The sequence below is a fragment of the Synchiropus splendidus genome, chromosome 19 (genome assembly GCF_027744825.2).
Source record: "Synchiropus splendidus isolate RoL2022-P1 chromosome 19, RoL_Sspl_1.0, whole genome shotgun sequence".
Taxonomy (NCBI): domain Eukaryota; kingdom Metazoa; phylum Chordata; class Actinopteri; order Syngnathiformes; family Callionymidae; genus Synchiropus; species Synchiropus splendidus.
Genome location: NC_071352.1, coordinates 7,822,060 through 7,844,696, shown reverse-complemented (window position 1 = coordinate 7,844,696; position 22,637 = coordinate 7,822,060). Strand labels below are relative to the sequence as shown.

General features: G+C 41.6%; 1 protein-coding gene across 10 annotated transcripts in view; it reads left to right on the top strand.

The window, feature by feature from the left end:
- baiap2a (BAR/IMD domain containing adaptor protein 2a) overlaps positions 1-22,596 on the top strand; it is a 63,587-nt gene extending 40,991 nt beyond the window's left edge. For 3 of the 10 annotated variants that reach the window (XM_053851882.1, XM_053851889.1, XM_053851891.1), the window contains 9 exons: positions 2,993-3,130; positions 12,124-12,276; positions 14,056-14,298; positions 15,130-15,361; positions 15,615-15,816; positions 15,893-15,961; positions 16,023-16,179; positions 17,207-17,244; positions 18,964-22,596. In XM_053851882.1, coding sequence (XP_053707857.1) covers positions 2,993-3,130; positions 12,124-12,276; positions 14,056-14,298; positions 15,130-15,361; positions 15,615-15,816; positions 15,893-15,961; positions 16,023-16,179; positions 17,207-17,244; positions 18,964-19,042 — 1,311 coding nt within the window. In that variant the 3' untranslated portion in view covers positions 19,043-22,596. Of the gene's footprint in view, positions 1-2,992; positions 3,131-12,123; positions 12,277-14,055; positions 14,299-15,129; positions 15,362-15,614; positions 15,817-15,892; positions 15,962-16,022; positions 16,180-17,206; positions 17,245-18,651 lie in introns of all 10 variants that reach the window. The other 7 variants (XR_008413220.1, XM_053851888.1, XM_053851883.1 and 4 more) reach the window with 7 other exon arrangements.
- The last annotated feature ends 41 nt before the right edge of the window (positions 22,597-22,637 follow it).

The window sequence follows — 22,637 nt, the reverse complement described above, 5'->3', positions numbered from 1 at the left end:
AGCGAGTGGGCTGTGGCGTGAGTGTTTGGTGTAGTGGGATGTTGTTGCCATGATTGTATTGTATTCCTGGAAGGACCAGGGTGAGCTTCAGCCAACTTCTCCTCTCTCTCAGCGCACACACACACACGCAAACAATGGGACATTGTTGACGGAATTAAACCACCGCAGTCTTGTTTATGGGTCAGCTTATTGGATGAAGGGCTATTTTTAAACAGTCACCTCATCCACTCAGGGTTCTGGTTAAAGTGGATTGGGTTATTAAGTGCGGTACCTGTTTGAATAGATTAAAACATGGTCAAAATGTAGAGGAATTACCTCTTTTTTTTTGTTTTTTCGCAATGCATTTTGACCCAACATGAAGCTCTCTGGTATCGATCCATCCATCGATCTGTTCTGCTTATCCTCAGAGGGGTCACAAGGGCGAAGACCTAGACTCCCTGAAACCAGCTCCACCAGAGGGGGTGTCTAGCTTCTCACACCAGAAGCCAATATCAGCCTGGAGAAAGCAAAAAAGAAAACCTTTCAGTCGAGGGCCAAAGCTTGAGTCCATGAGTGGGTGGAAAAACATCTTCGCCTTTGGCTCAGCTCTTTCTCCTCCGAAACAAATGCTTCTCCGCGCAGTGAGATCCAATCTAAGAGGGAGAAACTTACTGAACAGAGCTTTATTTGGGTCAAGAAGCCCTTTAATTTACATAATAGTGTCTCATTTGTGGACACACTGGACCCTGTTCGGGGTGTTTTTGCTCTCAGCTCTGATCCCAAATTGCCATCTTGTTTGAGCTGATGTCTTTCATGCTGCAAATGTTTGCGGTTCCTTTTCATCCCACGACCGTAAACAAAGCTAAATTAGCCTTAAATATACCAAAAGGATGCTTTGACACGCTGATATTCCAATGGCTTTTTCACAGTGTTCAGCTCCATATAACATTTCAAGGGTGATAAATATTTCACTGTTTATGTCTTGTTGAGTCCCTGAGGTTTTAACACCCATTACTTGTAATGAATTACTCACAGCTCCGCCGCAGCAACGACAGCAGCCGTTTTGCTTCATGGCTTATGGATTAATCATCAAAAACGGTGCGGAAGCCGAAAATACAGTTGCTGTCTCCTCCACATCTCGGGGAGTCGTAATGACTTATCAAAGCTCCTACAACATGTTTGGAGTCAAAAGACTGAGTCAGAGCTGGTGTGTGCGAGGTCCCTGACGTGGAGCGCTTCTGACAGGTCAGCATTGACCACGTGGGAGTCAAAGTTCACCCCTCTGCTCGGCTTCATACCTGTCAGTCAGTGGAGGTCGCGGATGTAAACACTGGAAACAGAGGTCGAGATGGATTAGGATCAATTATGAGGAGAAACAATGCTGCTCTCTTGGCGACAAGTAAACAACGTTATCCTGTTTCATCAGTGAGGTCATGTGAGAGGGGGGCTTTCTACAGTGATGCAACACTCCCACCTGAGGAAGTGTCAGTGCTCACCTTACCCAGCCTGGAGATAGAGGGCAGTGAGTTTAGAGTAACTTCACACAAAGACTTTCAACGATAATTAGCTTAGTACAACCATTATCACAACGGTAGTCGATAATTCTGTGACAATAATACTGTAATAATAATCACTAACCTCATTGCAATGATAACTACAGAGTAGTTCACATGGCTTGCCAATGAATTCTGTGTACATGATGTGAAAACATGAACCATTAAATCAGATTCATTCAGACACGTTTTTATATCCCTCTTCAAGAAGGAAAAAAATCAACCTTGCAGAATGCAGCAACTATTCTGTCAAAAGCACAACTGAAAAACATTCCATTTGATGTGAGATGTCGCAGTTTGGTGGGTCTCCCGAGACTGTGCTATGTCCGTGAAATATTTACATACTGGCCGCTTGTAGTGGGACTCAGAGACAGAGAGCACTGCATTTATAAAAGTTTCCACTCCAGACGTGTTTATAAGTTTCAGATTCAGGTGGCTGACAAACACTGTAACGGTGACGGACCCGGTTGTTTCCGTCTCCGCATAAAACACGACCCCTGAGGAAGGCTGGTCATCTAGTTCCGTGAAATGAATGAATATTTCTTCGTGTTCTGAATGTCACGCTCGGACCGGCAGCTGAGCTAACAGTCTGTTGCCGAGGAGCCAGTGGTCTCACTTTCATGAGCCTGGAAAACTCTCCATACTCCGTCAAGTGCTGGAGCTTTGGCATATTTAATTTTAATCCCGACAGTATTCTGATAATTATTCTAAGAAACATAAATGATTATACTTGCAATGTTTGCAGACAACAGTCATAACAACAGTGGTCATCGGACAATAGTCACAACACTCATATTCACACTGATATTGGCAGTACAAACTGTGACTGTTGGTCACTACACCAGCAATGGTTACTCTATAATAATAACACAGTAATAACGCTGACAGTGACTGTCATGATGAAGACCATTGCTGCACTCGTATTCCATAAATTGGTCCAAATATTTGCAATAATTTGTTGGACAATAATAGCAACAAAGCAATTGTTATTCAGATATCAAAGCAGTTTAGCTAATAAAAACAGTAAACACAGAACTGATGGCTCGAATTCCGACCTCTTTATGATTAAAAATGAAATGCACTCTGAATCTTGATGCAATGAGCTCTCGCACACATCGCCCGTCACACTCAGCAGATGCCACCTTCTCGTCTCCTCGTAGCACCAGCTCCTGTTCCACTCCCTCCCAGCCAAGCGACATCATCATAGATGCTGCGATAGATCTGGGCGTAGAACCTTCATGTCTGAGCTCTCTGCTGCCAACGCCGCCACATTGGGAAGCTGCAAGAGCTTTGTCACACGACACGGTTACCATAGCAACAGCGCGACTACGGCCCTCTTTCTCAATAAATTAAACAGGCAAATGAGATGCGTCAATAAATAAACTTTGAACGTTTTGTCGCCACATGGAACACATGTAAATGGAATTGACGCTTAAGGATGAACTTGTTGACCCTCACAGGCCGCCCTGAAGAAGTACCAGGTGGAGCACAAGAACAAGGGGGACAGCTTGGAGAAGTGTCAGGGGGAACTGAAGAAGCTGCGCCGGAAGAGCCAGGGCAGCAAGAACCCGTCGAAATACGGCGAGAAGGAGATGCAGGTGAGTCACTGTCGTCCTTTATTCAAGCATCTAAAAGCATTGCCATGTGCTGAGCATATATATATATGTATATATATGTATATATATATATATATATATATATATATATATATATATATATATATATATATATATATATATATATATATATATATATATATGTATACATATGTATATATATATATAGTAAATGAGAATAAATCTATGGCTTTAATGGGGAAACTTTAACTTCTGTGTCGCAAAGTAGTCTTTCCATCAACATGTGGTGTTACACAATACAATAAAAAGTCGTTCAGTTGAAGTACAAATACCTTCAACAGATACATGCAGCAAAGTGCTGGACTGTACTTTTGCCTGGTGAAATCCATTCATGTGAATTCACCGAGCAGAAAGGCTGGATCTCAATAAGCAGCTCTCTGTACGTGGGCGTCTGTTGCAGACTTTTCAGCGCTGGTGCAGGATAATGACTTTATTCTTCGTGAAGTTTAGTCGATGCGCCCAACAGCAAGGGTGGGGGCGGAGGCAGCGCCGATGAGCTGCCCTGAGTGGGAAGGCAAATAGTGGAGGTTTGATTATGTGCCGTTGCCAATCTTTATTACAGCAACACAGCGAGCGCATGGACTCACAAGGAGAGATGGAGCCGGCTGATGTGTGCTGGAGGATGATCAGTCTTCGCTCATGAAATTGATTTAGCAGGAACTCTGTGCACACTTCAGCATCAGCACTTGCTCTTTTAATCGCTGGACCATCATTGACTGCAGGCGGAGCCACTCAATTCACGAAATATTAACATTATCTCACTGAAATGTTGAGTGTTATTGTCGCAAAATACTGTTTATTTATGTGTATTTCACATTTTGAGTCAGATTGATGACCCCATTTTACTCATATTTTTCATAAATTCCCAAATAATATTGATCTTAAATGGATGATTTGCATCTGCCCAGTATGATAGACATGGAACTGTCATGTGACTCAGTGGTCCTCGACATGTCAGACGATATTTTCAGGGACCAGCCTTTAAGGTGTGGCGGATAAATAACAAAATAATACGATATGACCTGCATGAAAACGGTGGTATTTTCTAAACATAATAATAAACACAAATCATGACATGAGTAACGTCCTCTCTGCCCGCAACACTCTCTGGTCGCTATGGTAACGTTTAAACGTGCCTTCAAAATAAGATACGCCGCAAAAACAAAGTGCATGATAAATAGCCCTCAGCTTGTTTTTCTGCAACCAGGCGGTAACTAGAGGTAATAGGAGACAATGACACCCAAAGTGTGTGGCTTATGTCCAGTCTACTTCGTAATTTTGTTTTGTTCGCCGTCACTGCAGAAAACCCCGCTTCACACAGGTGGGATGTCGGAAATGGCAACAGTGTTGCGGCGATCTCAGCCTTGACTTTAATTCAGAACACCAGCAGAGTTGCTGTCTCAAACATACTTTTAAGTCATTTGCGATCTCCAGCAGTTGATCTTCTTCTTGCACAGACATGTTGGATTCACCTGGTTTGTTGAGAAATGGGTCGCGGATCCATTCTTCGGCAGTTTGTGGTTTGGAAGTAGCGCTCAAACTTTTTTTTACTACCTCCTGGCTTTCATTCAAGCGGTAACCTATCACGTGACCGAGAAGAGCGTCTTGACCTGCGTTGAGTGACATAGCTCGAAGTAACAGAGAATCGGGTAGTTTTTCAAAATAAAACATCCTTCAGATTCCGAAATAAATAAAACGGAAGTAATGTATTTATTCTTTCTGTGCAGCCTGGTACCAAATGACCCAGGGACTGATACCAGCAGTCACAGATGATAGCAGCTATTGAACCTTCACACTTTTGCTATCAGAAGCATGTGATGCTCCATTGTGCAATGATGGTCCACTGAAGGTTTTTGTTATCAGAGTGTTGCTGTTTTTCCTTCCGACACTTTCAAATTCAATGGAAAACTTTGGCTTCATATAAATCTTAAGTGGTAGCAGTTTACGGGAGACGCTTGTTGGCCGATATTTTGAAAGACTCCATATAGTCAATATAAGGTCTGTTCCACCTTGTCACGGTGTTTATTGTCAGCGGGTAAACAAAGCAGTGTTGACTCTTCATTACTTTCTTTACTCTGACAGAGGTGAAATTAATGCTGATGTGCTGCAATTACATGGATGCACGAGTCTCGTGTCGGACATGACAGACCTGCTTGTCTTTCATGTTTGTTCAGCGATAGAGTGACAGCGTTTCTTTCCCACATTGACATGCAGGAGCCCTCGCGCTGCCGTATCCCACCAGAATACGCCGCTCTTCTTCCACACAGCCTCTGTCAAAGCCCAAATATGACACAGCAGATCTTTGCTGTTTTTTTTATTTCCTCCTGGGTTTCAGTTGGAGTCTTACTGCCTGCAGGGTTGGGAGCAGAATATCTCCAGCGAACAGGTCAAGACATGCAGGATAATTGTTGCGATGGAGGAAAGTGGTGACGACTGAAAAGAGTTAGACAAGTTTCCACGGAGAGTTGGTGTTTTTCAGCAGGTCACGGGGTGCAAACGCGTTCTGAGGGTGAGATTCAGTCTGGGCTGCGGTGTCAGACTGGAGCTGTTCAGCAAAGTGTTGAAGAAAAAGCAGAACAAAGTGCGTTGGACTCATCAGCCAGTGCACTTGCATGACGCACGCACAGCTGAAGAGCGAAGCAGAAGGTGACTGACATGTCTTTGTTGTACATAATGTTTCTGCTCATCGATGTAGGAAGGAGAGCGCTCATTATTTTAGACACGCTTGCCTCCAGAAAAATAGCTTCATCTGAAGTGATGTGCGTTGTCGGTACTACACAGCTTACGTGATTCTAATCTTGCGTACTATTTCGTCTGAAGATTTTTTTTTCATTGTTTAATTGTTATTTCATTTTTTTGCATCAGTTTTTGGATTTGAATTCTGCAATATTCCTGCCTGCCATTGTCCTCTGGCTGGCACCTATTGGACTTTTAACTCATGGCATGACATCCATGTCCCTATGAAGTATTATTTCTATATATATTTTATATATTTTTGTGTTCTTATTGATTGTCATTTATTTAAAGGATGCTTTAAGTTCATTTTAAAACTATTATTATTCTTTATTTATTTATTTCATGGCATTTTCTTTTCATTTTTTTGACTTTTCAGCTTTAAGTATTTACTATTACTGTTGTTATTATTATTGTAATTAGAAGTTGTAGTAGTAGCAGTAGTAAAAATAAAAAAATGCATTACATATAGTAATAATAATAATAGTAAATATTTAGTCACCCTTTATTGATCTAAATTTCGGGGGAAAACATTGATATTCTATGTTCTCCAGATTTTTGGATACTATGTGACAATTTGATTTGTTTCTGTCCTGTATTTTACATTAAAGATTATGAAACTACTGTACGTTTCAGAGCACATTCCATTAACATACACCCTTTTAAATTCTATCAAAGTATATTTATGTTCACAAAAAATATTTTTTTACATTATAATATTTTCAACTCTTATGTCCTTATTTTGTAGTTACTTTATATGAACTATGACAAAGGTATAGTTTCTTTTTCATGCTACTAATTTCATCTCATGAGCAGTATACTCTGGCTTTAAAAATAATAATAATAAAATAAAAATGACTAGACTAAGGCCACCAGTGTTGTTCTGCTGATCATCTGGGCTACAACCCAATTGCATTCACCCCAACAGCTGCTGTCCTGTGTGCTGGGTGGTAGAGCTCAGCCACAGACTTATGGAAACCCATTTCACTTACTTGTTGTTCTTCTTCTTAAAGCTAGTCTTTAGCTGACCCTCCTTAGTACTTCAGCCTTTGAAGAACCTCTGAGAAAGCCCCACCCACCAGATTCCCCTGGTTTGTGGAAGGCTTTCTTCTCTCTGTGTGTGGCGTCACTCGGAGGCAAAGGTCTCTCTCTTCCTCCTCATCATTTCATCTCTCTGCAGATGAGCAGCTCATCATTTATCCACTGGTTTTCAGAGGATCGCAGTGTTCTGTCTCACGGCGGACACAGATGGCCAACGACTTTCATTGATCCGCCTCCTCTTTCACACACTCATCCCAGTCGTCGCTCTCCGTCTTCTCTTTGTCCGTCCTTCCTCTTGTGAGTCCAGAGATGTTGACTGTGCCATCTCACCAATGGCCCGAGTCCCTGCCAGCATGGAGAGCAGCCCATTGTGTCGCTCAGCGCAGCGGACCTGCTGGTTTGATCCAGAAAGACGTGTTCCCTTAACGCTGCGTTTTCCTTGCCTGAAATGGCCTGTCATTTTAAGGAACTTCCTGCCTCTCTATATTCCAAACTCTTTCACTGTGGAAGGATAACAACTCTTATTCTCCGTCTTTATTGAGTTCAACCCGAGTTCAAGCTCCGCTGTCGCAGCAGAACAGCGCCATCTTTAGCTGTTATCACTCTGCGCCACTCAAATTCACTTATCTTGTCCAATTCAGAAGAACTTCTTTGCCAACTTAAGATTTGGGTTGAGTAGATCGCCTTTGCCACGAGGTCTAAAAGCAGAGGCTGTGGATTCAAAGACAGTGGAGAGAAGTTGGTTGTAAGGAGCCGCGCTTACTTGGAAAATGACTGTAAATAAGGGGGTTTAACCCGACGCCCTCGCCGTTTGCTAGCGGCTTTTTTTTTTTTAAGATAAAATGCTAACTTACAAATTCAAGATAAGATAGCCAAGTTTATTTTTCAACTTTCTTTTTTTAAATCACTTTATCATTATTTGTTGTGTTTAGTTTCCTAGCCCACAGTTGATCACGTTCTTCATAGTTTCTTGTGTGCATACTACCTATTTTTACTATGTTTTCCATAATATAGCCTCCAAAATCTATGGTGTTTTGAGTAGACTGAATTTTATTTTATTATATTTTATTGTAAATGTGAACGTGTAGTAGTGAAAGTGTAGTTTATAATAAATGTAATATTTATAATATATAAATGTAATATTAAAAATGATGAAAAAATACATAAACATAAAATTATAGTTTTTTTTAGGAAAAATCAAATTATTCTATTATTAAATGACTTAAAGTCTAGAGGAAAGGTGTCGCAAATGATAAACAATGAATATATAAATAAATAGAGCAGAAACGAAACAAAATCTTACTGTGAACATTGATTTGACTGTAGCAGGTTTGCACCTTAGTGCTATGTGTACTAAAACACGCACTATTTTTAAGCCTGTATTTGCTCTAAACAAATATAACTCAGCGGTGCTAAACAGTTTTGTGGCTCCAGGTGGATTTTGATTTGTGGAAAAACAGTGTGCGAGCACATCATATCAGCTGTTTTTTTTCGGAATATCTGCTGTCGTGACGTGTGGGACTCTGCAGTCCGGAGTATATTTTTAAAGCAGCGCAAAGAACTCAGCGTTACTAAGTCCATGTGGCTGAGGAGACGTGGAACTTTGTGTAGCATGAAATTTTGCATGTGGAGGAATTGTCTTTGGAAACCTTTCTCAACAGGTTTTGCTCATTTTGAAGTCGACTTAAATAATTAAATAGTCATGTAAATTTGATGCAACAAGTGGCTTTGTTTTTGCGCCTCTGAATTTTCACAAATGATTCGTGTTATGAATACATTTTAAGATTCCTTACATGGTATCTGTATAATAGCACATGCTATTTAGCTTTTTATTTATTCATTTTTATTTTCATTTATTCTCATTTACACGTAATTTATTTGTCATTATTATAATTTTTCACGTATACTTCATAAAATTCAAATATTTAATGTTTTTAAAACATCAAGTGCGACTTCATTGTCGTCATCTAGCTTTTGTTTTTTAAAATATCATGTTTTTTAGCAATAAACAAGTCAATATTATTATTTTAAGAAAAAGGAAAACGGAAATATTATTATCATTATCCTGAAAATATTTTTTTGAAACCTGGATTCATTCTTTAAATTATAGTGTACCTTTGAAGATTATATTAGCTAGTAATTACAGTATATTTACGGTCACACACATCCAGTTGTCGTGGCAACGTGACATAGTTGAGTTGATAATTTGTTATTTGTTATCTGAAGATGTTTTTGAGGTGAACATACAGCAGCATGATTTTGAAGGAGCAGCGATCGTTTATATACACAACAAAACAAGTCATTCAATCCTGGATGTAACCCGAGCACGGCGGGGTCATAATAGCGGCTTGTGTCTGCCCAGGATTTTCCCTGAGCTGTCATTGTCTTGGGTTACTCCGCTGACCTTTTGAGTGGTAGGAGAATTGGGCCGCGGTGAGACCATTAGCCCAGCCAGGCTGTGAGTCTGCAAAAAAAGAAAAAAAAAAAGGTCACTCCATGGGAAGAATGAAGAAGAATAAAGAGTCTGTGATCTCTTAAAATTGTTGTTTTGCGTCGCTCCCCAAAGTGACCAGAGGCCCATTCCGGAATGTTATTAGCTGAGGTGTCTGCTCCGTATCCGCTGGATATTTCCTCCTCGCTGGTCGCCGCGGTGTGAAATGACTCAACGGCAAAACAAAATTATCCTTCTCAGAGGAGGGAAAATGACAAAATCACAGACATTCGTGGTGAAACACTGCCAGGATTTTACGGTGTTCGCCTTCCAGAATGCATCGACAGAATTGCAATGATGGACTCAGCATTACTACCCATAATAGTACTGCAATACATGGTCATAATAGTAGACGGTTAAAGGGATTAATAGAAGTATAAGTTCTAAGAAAAGGTGGGAATAAAGCTGCTCAGGAACAAGTGTATCAGAGCTCAGGTGCGGAAGTTTGGAGACAGTTATGGAGGACAGACTCAGGTGGACAAGCGGGGAAGAAAGGCATGTTGGTGCTGTGAGGTAGAAGAGGAATGAGGACAGGAAGACGACGGAAAGGGAGCATCAACTAGTACACAATATGATACTGCTGTGAGGACAATTTTGTAGTGTGAATCAATAAATATTTAGTGTGCAAAATCAATAATACTGCGAAAGAGAAATAGTAGTGTGATCCAATGATATTGTGTATGATATTCTGGGTACAGAGGGAAAAACATATTTAAAGCATTAAAATATGGTTATTTAAAAACAACGGTGTTGTGTGTTCAATCTGATACCAAGCGTTGCTGTCATAGTTTCACACTGACCTCATGAAGACCAGAGGAGGACCACATGTGGTCCGCAGGCCACCTTCTGGGTGTTCTCTCCTCCCCCCCGAAAACGAAATATTTTGAGCAAATACATGAAGAAAACAGTCATTTATTATCCTCACGTCTCGCGGTTTGACTTGAAATCTCTGTTCAGCTCCGACACCAGTACAAAGGAAACTCTTTCGAATTCCATTCCTGATAAATGATCTGCTCGGAGAAATTCTAATGAGGAAACCTGGGGGCTGTGGGAGGCGAAGAAGCAGAGAGCGCTGCTGGTTACTGAGTTAAATCCACCAATTTGTCTACTCGTCTGCGTCTTATTTGACTAAACTCTGACTTATTAAACTCAATATGAGTGGGTGTGTGTGTAGATATTTAAAATACTTATTTGTAGGACCAGGCATCATATGTGATGTTTATTACCGTATAATGACTCCAAAATGGAACTTTATTTTCACTTATTATTATTATAATATGATAAAATTGCAGTATTTGAAGGGAAATGCAGTTACAAATTCAAGGTGTCGGGTTATCATACATTTGCTTTCACACTGTGATTCAGTTCTTCAGAGTGGCTTTGACTGTGTAGTCAAACAGGAAGTTGGTCTGGTCCTGTTGCAGCTTGCAAGTTTGAAGACTCGGATGTTTGAGGGAGGGATGAGCCTGGGAGGGAGGAAGGGAGGAGCCTGACTCTTAAACACTGCTTTAACTCTTTTATTTGCATCTGAGCTACATACTAATGTAAATATCTATCTATCTATCTATCTATCTGTCTGTCTGTCATCTATCTATCATCCATCCATCCACCCATCTATCTATAATAATTTATAGTGGCGTACTTACTAGATTACTTCCGTAGCTCGAGCTAGAGTTATTAATAAATGTGTTTCCCCACTAACAAATGAGATGCCTGAGGTGATCACAGATGAGATTGATCTGTGAGCCGCATGAATAAATACGTACGTAGCTGTGAGGACGTCCACACGGCCGTTGTGGAGGAGCAGAGGTTGCTAGTGGTGCCTGGTTTGGGAACCCGAAGCTGCTTTCAGTCAACCATAGACTTTAGCTGAGTCAGCAGATGACGTTTCTCGGCGGGCTGCAGCCGCTCCCGCTCTGCTGTGGTGCCCTGTGGCGAAGAAATAGCATTGACGTGGATGTAAAATAAATGGCCTTCATGGTGTGAAAATAAGAAGGCTCCATATTTGTATCCCTTTTTTTTACATTATTTATGTTCTGACTGGAATATCTGACCCTCATTCATCTCACTTTCAGTCGGATATTTTGCAGATGAATGAATTTCCTTGACAATTTGTTTATTTATTTAATCTGTAATAGACGTTACGCTTGAATCAAATTTTCTTAAATTCAAATGCAAATCCGCTCGCCCGCCTGGATGACAGCGGTTATTATAAAATACTACAGTTATTGTCAGATGTGAATAAAATCCTCCAATACAAGTGACACAAGTTGTTTTACACTTATCTCACTCATAAGGTTTTATCTTGTAAAACAACAAAACAAACTGCTCACTAGTTATAATTTTGTGGTGAGCCGTTGACCCACTTTAAAACAGAAACCTTTCATTTGTTTTTCTCTGCCACCTCTGGGTTGACTGTATATAATCGTGTAGCGGGTGCAACTGAATAACAATTGGCGCAGCAGTGCGACTGTCTGAACCTTTGACACTCATGAACGCTGAGGATGCAAACTCAGCTTCTATTTTTATCCAGCTGACATCAGAGTTTTTCTTGCGAATATGCCGTTTCCTGTAGTGAGCGCCTAAATTCCAGACTGCCGCTGTTGGAGTAAAGACTTAAAATGATACAAATGTTTCTTAAAGCGCTTCTTTGAAATAAAGACTTTCTTTCTGTTGTTGTTTTCATCAGTTTGTCGAGACCATCAGCAGCAAGCAGACGGATCTGGACACCTTCATCGCAGAGGGATACAAGACAGCTTTGTCTGAGGAGCGCCGGAGGTACTGCTTCCTGGTGGACCGTCAGTGTGCCGTGGCCAAGAACAGCAGCGCCTACCATGGCAAGGTGTGTCCCACGTGGCAAGCACATGCTTCCACTTCCCGTTTTTGTCATTCTGTTCGGACTGTTGAGTCCAAATACAACCATTAAAATCATTAGATTTATGAACTGCTCTAACTCTTAGATATATTCATATCATGTCTATATATTGTTGATTTATTTTTACTGAAAAAATATAGTTAAATAGAATGAAATCCACCAACTTGTTAGCTCCTCTGCTTCTTATTTGACTGAACCACGACTCAATATGACTGTGTGTAATGTTTTTAAATGTAGAACCAGACATCATGTGATGTTTATTACTGTATAATAACACCAAAACGCCCCCAAAAAACACATTATTTCTCCCCAATACACATTTCCCTTGACACTTTCCTGCATGTTCTTGTCATTTATCCTCTTTATTTTAAAGTTTTTGTGCTCTGTTTATTGTGTATCATTTTGAATCCCATCGTTCTAAGCGAACCAATATCATCTTACAATCCAATCGCTGCGATACAGATTGAATCGTTGTTATATTGAATTGTTACTCCCCCAATTTTTAGTGACGTGTTCTGATAATTTTATTATTTATTTAAGTTCTTCCTTCCTTTTCTAGATTTTAATGTACATATTGTTTCACCTAAGAACCTTATTTTGTTGTGTATTTATTTGTTATTTTTATCAAGGCGTTTCCCTCAAGTGTATTTAACATTTTATACACTTTTATTTTACTCTTCCAAATGCAACATTTCATCTCAAGCTGGATGTGTTTCATTGGTCGTTTTTAGCATAATAATGCAAAGCCACTGTGCCTTGTGGGAAATCACCTCCTGCCATCCTTGTGAAGGCTTGTGTTGAAGCGTCACAGTTGAAAATCTCCCTCTCTTCAAAGCACCAGTGGTTGATAAATAACTCTCAGTCGCGTTAACTTTGACCGCTCATCTGGGGCTCTTTTGTTAAAACCTTATTAAACCTCCACACAATCCCCCCGCTGACGGATCTGCTGCAGTAAAACTCAAAATGCTCTTTTCCTTGGATCAGCCAGGAGCTCCACTAAAGATGATAAACAACATGCAGATGAGAGTAAATCAAAACTATCACGTGGACCATGTTTATGTAAACACCTCACTATTCAACACCTTACAAGTGCGAGACCCCCAGCCCTGGTTATGCTTTTCAAGAGCCCTTGTCCTGGAGTGTTTTTATTTATGAGCCGGTGTGAGCATATGACTCTCGGTGTAATGGAGTATATCAGTCTACTGGGAAGACTGGTGGGTGTGAACTGTCAGTCTGTGACCGGAGGACGACGCTGTGTGTGTGTGTTGTGCTGCAGAGTTTCCAACTAGCAGCGGCCATTAATCAGAACGGGGGTGTGCGTGGGTGGAATTCACCTTCAGCAAACTGAAGAAGCCTCCCCCAAAGGATCGAGCTGTGTGTAGAGAGAAAGGGAAGAGTCAAAGCCATAAATTAATGCTGCAAAGATGTCTTCTCAGAATGTGTATGATGGGATGCAGGCCAGGCTGGGTGCAACCCTGATGCACCCCCGCAGGGTGAAAACAGGACGGGGTTAAAGGTCAAGGATAGAATATGCGGTACAGTTTAATATCTCTTTTTTTAAATGGTTACTTGTTGTAATAGAAGCATAATAGTAGCGCTCTCAGTCAGAAGCTGCAGGGATGAAGAACCTCTGTCACGGTTTCCTCATGTCCTCTGTAAGTGTGTTTTTGAGGACTTGTTCATGGAGTCACTGGAGTTATGATTCCAGCTTTACTTTCAAGTCATCGAACGCTTTCCTCCTGGCAGGGTAAGGACCTCCTGACACAGAAGATCCCCATGTGGCAGCAGGCCTGTTCGGACCCCAACAAGCTCCCGGAGCGAGCCATGCTCCTGGCCCAGCAGATGGGCTCTGCTGCCATCGGAGGAACCAGCCCGCTGCACTCCTCCAAATCCAACCTGGTCATCTCGGACCCCATCCCTGGAGCCCAGCCTCTTCCTGTGCCCCCAGAGCTGGCCGTCTTCATGGGGAGTGGACTCGGACACCCAGCGGTGAGTGACAGGACCACTGACATCTGACTTGGCTCCCGTCAGTCTAAGGCCCAAACGTCTGATTATTTTTATTTTTATTTATTTATTTATTGATTTTTTTATGCTACATAAATCTTTATGTGAAAAGAGTCCAGTACAAGTTCATTATTTACAGAATAAAGGGTGAGATGACTTTATATTAATGCTGCAAGAAATGATTCAAATACTCTAAATTAAAATAAAACTAAAATATATGTTTTTTAAATTTATTATAATTCAATATTTAAATTTTAAATTAATTGTCAGAATAGTTTTAAATGTATTAAGCAATATTCATAAATGGTTTGTCACAATAATAATGTGTCTTGAGAGGCCACAGTTTGATGTGTCAGACTTAGTGTTAACTTACCAAAGCTGAGTGTGTCCAAGCTTAAAGTTCAAAAAAGTCATTTGAATATGAGAAATATCCACAAATAGAATCATAGAGCTGACTGAAGACAGATGAAAATCACTCGAGCTAGTTCAACCATCCGTTTTTTTCCTGGACGACCTAGAAGCTCTTTTCCTTCCTTTTAAATTGCCATTCATTTTTCCATTGAAATTCCCGTCCAGCGGTGTGTGCATTAAACTGGCGACATAAATTTGGCTCTGTCGTCGTGTTCTAGAAAGTATTTGGTGTTTTACAGCCAGTGCTTCATCGACCTCTGGTTGCTTGAAAGAAATGTGAGCTTTGAAAACATTAAAGCGGATCTGACTGAGGACTCCCTCTCTTCACTTTCTCAAGTCCGCACGGATGCTGGACGACTTTCTTCAAAGCTGACCTCGGATAACTGGTGTGTTTGCTCCTCGCAGAGGCTGATGGGGCCCGACGGCATGTCCATGGTCAACGGGACGACAGGCGTCCACGGAGATGAGTACTGGACAGATGGAGGGAATTTAGCCGTGTCCCAGGTCAGGCCTTCCTCCCCTCAGACCCCGGCGCAGGGTTCGGCCCAGACTCAGCCCCAGAGGCAGGTCAGCGATGTGTACTCCAACACCCTCCCTGTCCGCCGGCCGGCCCCCGCCAAGAACAAGAACCCAGTGGGTGAGACATTTACACCTCCCCGCCTTGTGTCGCTCCTCTTGTAGACACCAGCTGTGTGAGCGAGGCTGGTCCTGGGGTGTAGAACTGCTGAGAGCTGGATGTTATTAGAGGTTGGATGCTAGAATTTAAGGAAGCTGAGCAGGAGACTTTGGTCGGTGGTGTGAAGCTCCTCACTGACAACCACGGAGGAAGTTTCTGTTTAGCCCCGGTGACGATGAAGCATGCTGATGTTTCATTGTTGTTCATGTGACAGGAGAGACCAGGACCCTGCCCAGATCCAGCTCCATGGCAGCCGGTCTAGAAAAGAACGGGCGCTCTCGCGTCCAGGCCATCTTCTCCCACGCTGCCGGCGACAACAGCACCCTGCTCAGCTTCTCCGAGGGCGACGTCATCACCCTGCTAGTGCCGGAAGCCCGTGACGGCTGGCACTACGGGGAGAACGAGAAGAATAAAATGTAACTCACCAAATTCTCTTCTCGTGTTTTTATTTTAAATAAAGGGGTCTTTAACAAGTGTTATTACCCTTCTCAGGCGCGGCTGGTTCCCATTCTCCTACACGCGCGTGCTGCCCGACAGCGACGCGGAGAAGCTGAAAGTGAAGTAAGTTTCACCGTGAAAGTGAGCGTGAAATAACCATTTAATTGAATCATGGCTCCCACAGCAGCCTGCATCATGGGAAAAGTAGCAGCACCGGGAACTTACTGGAGAACGACGGGTCAGTCCCCACCCCGGACTACGGCCTGACTGCCCGCCTGCTGGCACAGAGCCTCGCACAGACCCGCCCCCGCCCATACAGTATGGCCGGCTTCGGCACACAGGTACATACTGCACACACCACAATGATCTCATCACTCAGAGGTTCCATCTGGATACTGCAAAAGTAGAAGGTCATCTCATCCCTAATACACTTCAAGTTTCTTTGTGACCTGAATATTGGGGCGCATGACTCACACAAGAGTGAGAACTAGTTTCACTTGGGGAAGACGTGAGACAGAGGGGTTTGCTGTTCAATCTTCATCCACTTTCGATGTTGAAGGTTTTTTTCCTCCTTTTTGTTTCTATTTTTTTTACATGTTTATAGATCATTCACTCAAAACACCTTCTAATCTGAATTTGAGGCTATTTCTCTCTTGAATTTATCAATATATTGTTAAACTATCAATGCTTTATCTCACACATTTTTCAGCTTCTGTCTCCTTTTATTTATTTGGTTTATTTACTTTTAAATATGTAGTTTTTTCTAAGTAACCAAGCACTGCTTGTATTGTAGTTGAAATATTTGAAAGCTTTTTCATGTAGTATTTTATTTGTGCACACCTCGTGGCTTGAGAGTCAAAATAAAGAGGTGAAAGCAATTCCTTAAACTTATTAATGATAGCAGGAGTGTTTTTAACCTTTGACCTTTTTCCCTTTTTTATCTAGATGAATGTCTCCTTGATCAAATTAGCTACTATAGAAGACGACAGCTAACAGAAACATTGGATGGAAAATTAGATAGATATTTCAAATGAATAGTTATATAATCAGTCATCAATTATATCATAAATATTTGTGATCAGCCCTGTTTTTCTCGCCAAGTCTGTGTTATGCTGCCACCTGGTGTTCAATGAGGCGTATTTTTAGATTTTCTATTTTTCAGTCTCCTCCACCTTGACCACCTTCAACTTGACCACCTATATATATATATATATATATATATATATATACTCCCATTCAAGTCATTCAACTTTGAGATTTTCATATATATATATGTATATATACACACATATATATGTATATACATATATATATGTGTGTGTGCGTGTGTCTCTTTATGAATCATAATGCCTTCTTTATCGTCCACAGCCCGCCATCGAGGATTACGAGGGTCGCTTCGCCACAAGGTAGGGCCCTTCTCCGCTTCGATATCAAACCACTGCTGCTCCCATTCAAGTCATTTAACTTTGAGATTTATAAAAACCTGGTCGATTTAAATTCTACAGGTTTCATCTTCATATTCTCTTTCAATCGAGGTTTAGCTATGAAGTCAACAAGCACATCCTGGTGCGTTTGTTTCTAAGTGTATATCGGTGTGAGCGGCTGAGCGTGCGTGTGATGCGAGAGAGAAGAAGCGGCTGGAGAGCGTCTGCCCTTGTACTGTCGGTAAACATCTCGCTGAGCTCACCTCTGTCACCGCCGCTGGTCAGTCTGCAGCTTCTCAGACGGGCCGCTGCGTCCGCTCTGTTTTCAGACCTGATGCGACTAATGGAAACCGATCCCTGCATCTCTCCTGCCACAGAGATGACTTGGTGATTCCCTCATCCGCAGTGCAGAAAGTTGGAAAGCTCATTGGCCGAGTGCGGATGAGGGAATCGGAAGTTAAATCTTCTATTCACTGTAGGTGCGTTTGGAGCCGCAGCTGTTGGTGGGCGGAGTTGTCTTCTCTTCGTTTCCGGGGGGGGACACAAATGTAAATAAAGGGGGCGCTGAAGGGCGTTTTCATTTGACTGGAGAACTATTGATCACCGTCTACATGCCATAACATTATGACCACCTGTTGTTTTGGCTGATCTGTGACGTCAAGAAATATAACTGGAAATTTGGGGTGAATTCTTGACCTGGTTTATGGCACACATAACTCATGAAAAGGCAAATTTGATGAGTAAAAATTTGAATTTGAATTTAATGTCATAAACTCTTACCTACTTTTTATTGCTGCATTCAAGATGAGCCACATAACAACCCGGGACTGGACATTTTAATGTTGGAAAATGTAATACAAAAAAAATGAATGAAAAAAATGAATACAAATAAGTGGTAATATTCATGCATGTATCCAAGACGTTATGTCAAGAGGGAGGAAATTTGAGTTACAGTAAGAATATATGTCTACAGGAGAATGTGGAGGGGGGAGAGTAGAAGTCACATTAACAAAAAAACATTGAGAATGCTAAAATTAAAAATAAAAAAATGTAATAAGTCATTTAAATGAGTTAAAGTGTGTTTTGAAACTAAACCATGGAAATAATATCGGGAAAAATCTGAACTAAATTGAAGCTTATTGTTGGATTTTTATTCATATTTTTTAGCAGCTAATTTATTTATTTTTCATAGTGTCTTGAGTGCAGCGTTCTTAAAAACTGAGTAAACACCAGGGGGGCCCCGCTGCTCGCTGTGAATCCGAGGTCACGCCCCCCCCCACGCCACGCCCACCTCAGCTCCTCCCAAACCGCCTCCTTGTGCCTGTCTTGTCTTCATTTCTCTCTGAGTGTGTCCGACCTGGCAAGCTTCCTTCTCTCTTTGTTCCACAGTGACAGTCCTGATGGCAAATTGATTTCGACTGTGTGAGAACAGACATACAGACAGACAGACAGCTCCGGATAGCACAGGGGCCTCCTCCTCCTCCTCCTCCTCCCTCCCCTCTCTCTCCCCCTCCCGCTCTTCTTAGCCTCCCTCCTGTCCACTTGTCTCCTCCTTCACCAAGTGGAAGAGGCCAGTTTCATCCCTCCTTTCTGTCCTCTCTTCCTCCTCCGGGTCCCTCCTTTTTCATCCCTTCGTCCGTCCCTGCTGGGTGCTGCTGCTGCTGCTGCTGCTGCTGCTGCTGACGGTGTCGCTGTGGACAGTAGCGGTTGGTGGGTGGAAGATTGCGTTGAGCGAGAGAGCCGGAGCTACCTGCTCGGCACGCCGCGATACGGACTCTGAATCGGTTGACATGCGGAGAGACTGCCTTTGCTACTGCTCGTCTTTTCATGCATGTACATGGTTGTGTCATTTTGTCAGACTAAAGGACATGTACTGTACAAGTGCCAAAAGACTTGAGTGTCGTAAACAAAGCCAACGGCTCGACGGCCTTTTCCTAAGCACAGGTGTGGGCGCACTATTACCCAGGTCCATCTGGGCCTGGCGCCTGCTCCAAGCTTTGTTCCAGATGACTGTGTCACCGCTCCGGAGAGTCCATCAGTCGCGCCGTGCTTCCTTGTGTCGGTGGTTTCATGTCCGAAAAACGTGTCATATATGCCTTAATTTATTTTTCCTTTCACGACCGGCGTGGAATGAAGCTGAGAGCGGTGTGTGGGGCGTTCCTGAGTTTAAAAAAGTCATCACTCAAAATATACAACACAAGACAGAAAACGGCTATACTATATTATAGAAAAAAAATATTTAGACAATTAAAAAATTCAAAAAAATATAATGGTCAGGGATGAACGATTGATTGTAAATCTTAAAAATAAAGATTTTTTTTTTTTTTTTTCTTTTTTCTGAGTTAGCAAATTATGAAAGTGGAGAGAGGGATTTTTTTTTATTGAAATGCAAAAAATAATGTATATTTTGGCTTCAGTTATGAATGAGATGTTTTCTGTTGAAAGTATTGATTTTTTGTGGTCGCTGTTTTTTATGTTCCCTCGATTACAATAAGTTGGCTGCAGCTAAAACAATATTTTTATTATTATTATGATACACATGTTTTATGAACTTATAAACGTCCACACAACGCCCTCATTTGAGTAGTTTACAGAGAAGCAGATGATTTATTAATGCGTATATGTATATGAAAATACTTAGTTAATTCACCGAATTAATTTCTATTTTTATGGAAAAGGTTCCATAAAAATTCCGCCCCCTGCTGGAGGCATTTCAAGCGGTCTCCGCAAGCTGTGAAATATAACATTTTCGTTCCAAATAGCGGCTTTTGCGGCTCTGTGTTATTTACGATTGTATTCCCTGAGTGGCGATGTATTTATTTACTCTCTTTTTTTTGTCCTTTATTTTCGAAAACTGTCCTTGTAAAAGAAAAAAAAAACACACCGGTGTTACCAGGAACAATGAGAAACTAGTGGAAGTGTTTATCTTATGCATGCTGTGGAGGAGAAAAATAATGTGTGATACTCAAAATTGACCTTGAATGTACGGTGACTTTTTACAAAAGTATTCTAAATAAAACATATCTCTATATATTAATAAATAGTTGAGTGTGGCGGGAAGTCTGTTCTGCGGCTGACGACAAGGTTTCGGGTTTTTCATTCTTTCATGTTTCATGTGAGTGACCCGCAGCATGCTTCTCCCCAAACTCCTCCTCCCTCACTAGCCCCGCCCAGCTTTGTGTGTGTCTGTGTGTGTGATTGTGTGCATGTGTGTGTGTGGATGAAAATGCCTGCTCAGTTTATTCAATTTGTTTTAAGTCGTTGTGTGGAGGATATTTAACTTGATACACTTAAAAAAAACATGTCATGTTCTTCTTTTACATGTGCATGCTAGCACTAGGTCAAGGCTAATGCTAGCATCGGAGCCGTGGTATCTGAAAAACTAATTTTCTAGCTTTAGACTTTAAGAAATAGCTCAGAAAAATATCTTTCTAAAAAAGCAAATGAGATATTTTGACTTTGGGAGGTAGCTTCGCGCTTGCACTCGCACTGTCAAGTCAGCTAAGTTAGCGATTTTATATTAGCATTAGTGCCAGCTATGTTTGCAGTGGAGCAGCTCATATTGTTTCACATAATAAAACCTTGAGCTCAGTTTTAGAGATACTAAAACTTACTTAAATTCTTGCATCAGATTGAACGTGAAAACCAGATCCATGTGCTTTATAATAAACGAGCCAGTAGGGGGCGCACCAGACCCGTACCTGTGTCTCCGGCATGTCCAGCATGACGTTGTGACCTTGTGTTCTGACGTCCATCTTGCACCAAACTAACCAGCAGTGACTGAATGTTGATCCATGCATGACTGGAACGACCAACCAAACAAACCCAAAGGTTCTTTTTACCTTCCAGTTTGGGTCCAGAATTGTCCCGCTTCTGAGGGAACAGGACCTCCGTAAGTCACCAGCCTCCATTGCTTCTTGGCTACTCTTTTTTTTTTTTTTGGCTTTTTGGGATTTGCTTCCTGCAGTCATCGGCAGTTTTAGCGCTTCATACTGGCTGGAGATAAACACTAACCCCGCTGGCATGTCACATTTTATTTAACTGCAACTTGCTTGCCGTAGTTCGGCTCCCTCTGGAGCGCAGCGCTGCGATAATAACCGCCTAATAAGCCCGTGTTCTTGCCCCGCCCTCTCTCTCCCCGCAGTGACCGTTCTCTGGAGGTCTACCTCCGACCCACCTACAGCGACGACCGATCTGCCACCATCTTCTACTAGCGACCCCGGAAGTTTAACAAACATTTGGTTGCAGTGGAACATGGAATGTACTGTCCTGACGTAGATCTGTAGACCACAGAGCTGGGGTTAAGTTGTGTGATTTATCTGCGCTATAACTGCTGTACGTCGGCTTCGCTAAGTGGATCTAGTTATTGATGGTAATAGTGGGCTATGCTTGATCACCAATTGACCGGTCACTCTTAAACAGTGGTGACCAAATGTGTATTTATGAAACCACTTTGTCCTGTGTAGCTAAGGAGGCTTAAACACCTGATGTGTTTAGAAAACTATTGCGTACTTTAAACGAACCACCTGAACGCACATGTACGAGAGATATACTTTAGTTCTGAGACAGTAAACCCACGTGGGAACTGTGCCTTTTCTAAATTTTGCTCTGTCACTGGAAGCTGGTTTGTTTTTGTGTATCGTAAGATATGACTGGGCTGTTTCACGTAGTCAACCTTTTTTTTTTTTCTCGTCCGAAAAGTCGCGTTTGTAAATGATGTATTTTGCTTGGAGGGAGCGGTGTTTTAGCTTTGCGCAGTATTACCTTGGATATGTCATGCAGGTTGGTGAGGATAAGTTGCGTGACAAGTCGTGTCAATCGACTTTAGCTAAAGTGAATTCCTTTTGAAAAGAAATGCGAAAATACTCGCCAGTCGAATGAGTAGAGATCAATACCCATGTCACTACACGTTGTTTTACATTTCTGGGTATTTAAAGAAGTTTCTGTTCTTCTCTCTTTAATTCTTCAAGTTGTGTTAAAACAGTCAGGTTGAGCCGTTGTGCTAATGCTATCACTGACTGAAAACTTTGCATTAAAAGATGCCAAAAAACACAAATACTTTTTTTTATGAAATTACACAAACTAATATCACATGAACGTTTCAAAAAATGAATAAATGTTTATTAAGAGTTAATCACGAAAAACAGTTCTGTTAGCAATTAGCCTGTTAGCGCTCACTTAATTCTGCTTCATGACATTTCACTTTCGATGTACTCCAGAATAAAGATCACTGCTTCACCTTTTGTTTTCTTAAACTTTTCTAGAGTTTGTTTTTATTTCCTCTTCTTGTACAGAACCTGCATAAATTATCGGGAATAAACACGAATAAGCACATGATTTTCTTGTGTCATTTCCTGGGCCGATGAACAACACAA